This window comes from Procambarus clarkii, chromosome 60 (genome assembly GCF_040958095.1).
Source record: "Procambarus clarkii isolate CNS0578487 chromosome 60, FALCON_Pclarkii_2.0, whole genome shotgun sequence".
In the NCBI taxonomy this organism is placed as follows: domain Eukaryota; kingdom Metazoa; phylum Arthropoda; class Malacostraca; order Decapoda; family Cambaridae; genus Procambarus; species Procambarus clarkii.
In genome coordinates, this window is record NC_091209.1 from 6340088 (window position 1) to 6345179 (window position 5092).

Genomic DNA, 5092 nt, shown 5'->3' on the forward strand with positions numbered 1-5092 from the left:
ACATCTACTAACATTAGCTAAGCTGACACCTCACTCCATCGTGTGGCTCTGCTCTATATCCAAACATCTACTAACATTAGCTAAGCTGACACCTCACTCCATCGTGTGGCTCTGCTCTATATCCAAACATCTACTAACATTAGCTAAGCTGACACCTCACTCCATCGTGTGGCTCTGCTCTATATCCAAACATCTACTAACATTAGCTAAGCTGACACCTCACTCCATCGTGTGGCTCTGCTCTATATCCAAACATCTACTAACATTAGCTAAGCTGACACCTCACTCCATCGTGTGGCTCTGCTCTATATCCAAACATCTACTAACATTAGCTAAGCTGACACCTCACTCCATCGTGTGGCTCTGCTCTATATCCAAACATCTACTAACATTAGCTAAGCTACTAAATATAACAGTAATGGCAGTGGACCAATAAATGGAAGGTAATGATGAGGGAAAAAGCGCTAAGCCGGTGTATCTACACTACGACTTCACTTTTAGGCCCGGACAAAAGTATACTTATCGGTTGGTCAATAAGCTAGTGTATCTTGGATGGTAATAGTGATGACTGATGTACGGTCACAGTGTTGAGAGGTATGATCGCGCGTCTGGCAACGGAAACTGGCGACTAATTGTTTGTGCTGCCGCGTCAAGAGTAAACAGCTTTTCCGGCATCAGCTAGACCAGCCAATTGGAACCCACAGCAGATTATTCCCGCCAAATATTTCAGCCAATCACAGTCAATAATGTCTGTATAAAAGAGGCATTCGTGATCCACATTTATCAGTGCTCCTCTTACCATCACGGTAACAGTACGTATTTTGGTAATGTTTGTATACATGCTCGGAATGTATATTAATGTTAAGTATTTGGGAGTAAATAATGTATTACGTTTATGGTTTCCGGGATTAGTCGGAAGTGCGAGATTACAGATTTTAACGGTCTAGATTATCTCTAAGAACTTAGATTGTTTTGGTTTTACATTTGGTATTTACTTCAAAAAGTTCTTGTATCCCACTTAGATTTCAGTCTCTTTTTATTATTGCGCATGGACGTAACATTACATATTAAATGGTGGTTTCAGGACACGGCTGATTGTCTTCGAACTTCAGTTAAATATAATTTTTTAACTTCAGAAGTTCCCCCCCCCCCCCCCCAACTATAATTCCAGGTTTTTGCCTATTAGCTCTACTTTACTTAATACTGGTACTCTACACTCGACACTTATAACGCTCATAAGTAATTTAAAGTATTACACGAATTTTAACTTGTGAAAGAATAGGCGTTTCTTAAGTATACCATAGAAATTGCCGAACTAATTAACTTTTACCTCTTTTGTGTAGGTATAGACTACTAGATTACATGAAAATTTAAACTTGGTTCTAAAATTTAGAATCTTTGCTTCATATAAGTAGTGAAAAAGAATATGCTCCAAAGCTCTGTAATACTTTACGATGCACTTAACCGTGCATATAATTCTAAGGAAAAATTAATTTCTTAATTTCATCATACATTGGAATACTAACAGAGGCACTGCTTAATCGTACCTTATATTTATTATCCTTTACAGATGAAAGCGGTAGTCATCATATTAGTGGTCCAGACATGTGTTTGGGCCCAGTACATACGGGACGATGGTATGCCCATTATCTTCGGCGCTGACGGTGACAGTAACTTGGCCAAAGCTTCAGGTCCTATTGTGGTGTCCCCACACTCGACCCAGCAGCAGCAACAACAACAACAACAACAACAACGCTCCCAGGTGGTTCGGCCACAATTGCAGCAAGTGGTGCAACCAGCCACACCCCAGCAACACTTCTTTGATCTTCCACCGGTTCAGCCAGTCCCACCCTCAGTCCTGGTGGCACAGCCTCTACAGCCGACCTTCCCAGAGATCTCGACACAATTTGCTCTGTCTCCTGCACCTTTGTGTGATGCCTTCGACAAGCCTCTAGTGAGTAATTATTCGTATTAATCACTTCTCTGCAAGAACAATTAAGAATTATTAGGCATGTAATACCTGGGCGTTAACAGTAATTCAGGGTCCTTGGCTAGTCCTTTCTAACGGTTCAGAGAAACTACCTTACAAGATTTAAGTTGTCAATCATAATTACTGCCAATAACTTTTTTAGGTTGACGAGGTAGAGTCCGGGAGGGCGTACCACCTGTCGTGGTGTCACGACTCTGGGCGGACCTACACCTGGGAACACGCGTCGCGTTACTGTGCTGCTCTGGGTCACGGCTTCCAGGCCCTCAGTATAGAGACCCAACCTGAACAACACTTTATAGCCACTATCATCGTTAAACGTAAGTTGGAGGGGTTTGAGTATCTTTGTTTGGGGGGGGAGTTGTTTTAAATTGCATGTTGTAACCTTATTTTCTTTAATTTATTGAATAACATTAATGAAGTCTCTTGGTTTACAAAATCTCTCCCGTATTCTGGCTAGAAATTTAAAATATTGACTTCTGGCATAAACTCTGCCATGCTAGTAATCTTTGTGCCTAAAGATTCGCTTAAATCTATAACAAATTTTCCCTCATTGGTACAGATTACATCCAGGACATCTGGACTAGCGGAAACAAGGTGAACTCGAGGTACTGGTCGTGGTTGTCAGGCGCTGCGATGTCTTATACGAACTGGTCTCGCACTGGCAGGTACGTCCCACTTCACTCCTGGATGATAGCCTTAAGGGTTTCCATAATGCTTATAGCTGGTACAACTAAGTCTTAACGACAAATTTCTATCGGCAGAAGGGGCGTGCCTCAGCCGGACAACACGGACGGTAACGAGGACTGTCTGGCCGTCTTCAACAACCACTTCAACGATGGAGTAGTTTGGCACGACTCGAGCTGTTTCTTGCAGAGGCGCGTCATCTGTGAAGCACGCCAGTTTTACGGAGCATAACCAGCTTGATCCCTTGACTACCAAGTAATTATAGTGTATCCAGTTGAAAATTGTTAGTTTCAAATTAATAAAAATAAACTGCATAGCTTTTACTCTAGTAACATGGTCTAGTAACGTCACCTGACTACCTGGTGGCATTGCTGATGGTTACCGTGCTGTGGGAGGCAGGCTCGTCGCCTCTCACTTCATAGGAAACCAAATTTCGCGTTTTGGTATCCTTATATGGCAGTCTGATCTTACTCTTGCAGTCTTTGATTCTGGGGGGGGGGGGGGAAGGATGGTAGCCTTGGATAGTAGCTACATTCGGGTGTTGCTTTGGTCCGGAGCGGCCTCTTATAGCGATGACGTACACGCCTCTGCTTCACTCTACCGTTAGTGGATTGGGGGGGAGGGACCTGACCTGAATCACTTGTACATTATCAAGAATTCTAGACTCCTCGCAGTGCAAGTCGTAAAAACAGTTGCATAGCTACTTTTCCGTAGTAGCTTTCTTGATTTCGGCTTGGCGTCTCTGCGGTCCGATCCTCGACCAGGCCCCTTTGAATACAACCCAAGGCAGCAGCTATCCAACTAAAGAGTGCCTGCTGTTTCCTGCTAGGTAACAGGGGCATCGGGGTGGAAGAAATTCTGGCCCTTTGATTCCGCGACCACTAGCGGTAGTTTTTTTGAGTTAAGACGAAGGAGAGGCATAGGTGAAGGGAAGTGGGGGAAATAGTGAGGTATGAAAGCAGGCGGGCTGTCCGCCTTGCTGACGCAATGTGTTGGCAGTCAAGGATGATGGGGGTCCGGGTTTCTTCTCGAAATGTGTATTATCTGAAACGTTTGTTTGTTGGTGCTAATTTTCCCTTGCTTCTCAAAGTTGTTTAAGAGTTCAATTGCCGCCTTGGTCTTGTCGCCTAGTAGCGGCTTTGATGGTCCCGGTTGGCAGAGTATTTGCGCGACATCGTCAGCGCATGTGATGTATTCGCCATGTTGGGGCAGGTCAGCTGTATATATGTTGAATAAAGTGGGGGGGAGGCAGCTTCCTTGTGGTACTCCACTTTTCGGTTCTATTGTCACCCAAGTAGCTGTCGATATTAAGCTTGGCAGTTCTTTTGTCTATAAAGCTGCAGAGTAGCAGTATCTCTCTCGGGAAGCCCTAGTTCAGATATCTTATATTTTAGGCCTGTGTGCCACTGTCGAAGGCTTTCGGTTGTCTTCCCGGGACAAGGAAGTGCATGGACCTAATAAGATAGCATGTAAACTTTGGCTGCAAGTTAGAGACGCTCCTTGCCTTTTCTAAATTTGGGTTAGTGTCGGTACGACCACTTGTGGTAAATTTGCAGGTTCAAATTAGTACTGCCTCTATTAAGACTACTTGGATTGTAGCAGTCTTTAGTGATCTGGAAATGGCTTGCACCTGTGCACACTATTTCGGCATTGGATTAAAGTCTTGACATGTAACTGCTTAGCATTGTACCCTTTCGTATTTCACAAGCTCAAGAGCTTGTATGTAGTAGCTTCTTCCTTAGTAACAGCTTGGGAGATTAACTAGTTTAGCAGTTCCTGTGATTTAACCCAGTGGTCGTCTCTTGCCATTATACCATTTATAGTACGTCTATCTCTCACATTACTCGCATTCCACACCCCCAGCTTCACACTGCTCCCATTCCACCCTTTCCGGCCTCTTCACAACCCCTGCTGGCCATTACAGCCGCTCATAAAGGCAATATGACTGTGGAATATGCCAGTGTTTAACCCCTGGCTGGCTATACCCTGGTAGTGGTGTTATCTTGTCCACATCACACAACACTGGTCGTGGAGGTGCCATCATAGTCCTATATTCAAGGGTCAGGGAATGGAGGGAAGTGTTCCTCTGCTCTTCTGTATCTCGACGGCTGTGCCTCTAGTTTTTTTCCTAAATTTTCTTAACGATCTGAAATGTATTTTTAATTGGTGCTGATCACTCCTCCTTGGGCATTGCTAGATATCTTGATGCCATATCAATGGTATTTAATACTGCTTGCGTTGGAGGCAGTTTTCAATACATGGTTCCTTATTTCTGTTTAGAAATAAATTACTCCACATTACCTACAATAGACAGTGGTGGTGGTCGTCGTCTCCTATAACAGGGATGCTGGTAGTCTCTCCCTTGCCTCTTCTCTTTCCTTCTCTAAAAATCTCGTTTCATGGTTGGCTGGGAATGGC

The 5092-nt window shown here is 43.9% G+C and overlaps 1 protein-coding gene across 1 annotated transcript; it reads left to right on the forward strand.

Annotated features, from left to right (window-relative positions):
* The first annotated feature begins 797 nt into the window (after positions 1-797).
* LOC123766931 (uncharacterized) lies at positions 798-2988 on the forward strand. The gene is made up of 5 exons (XM_045756421.2): positions 798-824; positions 1571-1954; positions 2133-2307; positions 2550-2655; positions 2752-2988. Exons 2-5 carry the CDS (start codon positions 1571-1573, stop codon positions 2903-2905), a joined length of 819 nt encoding a protein of 272 aa, XP_045612377.2. The 5' UTR covers positions 798-824; the 3' UTR covers positions 2906-2988.
* Positions 2989-5092: the final 2104 nt, after the last annotated feature.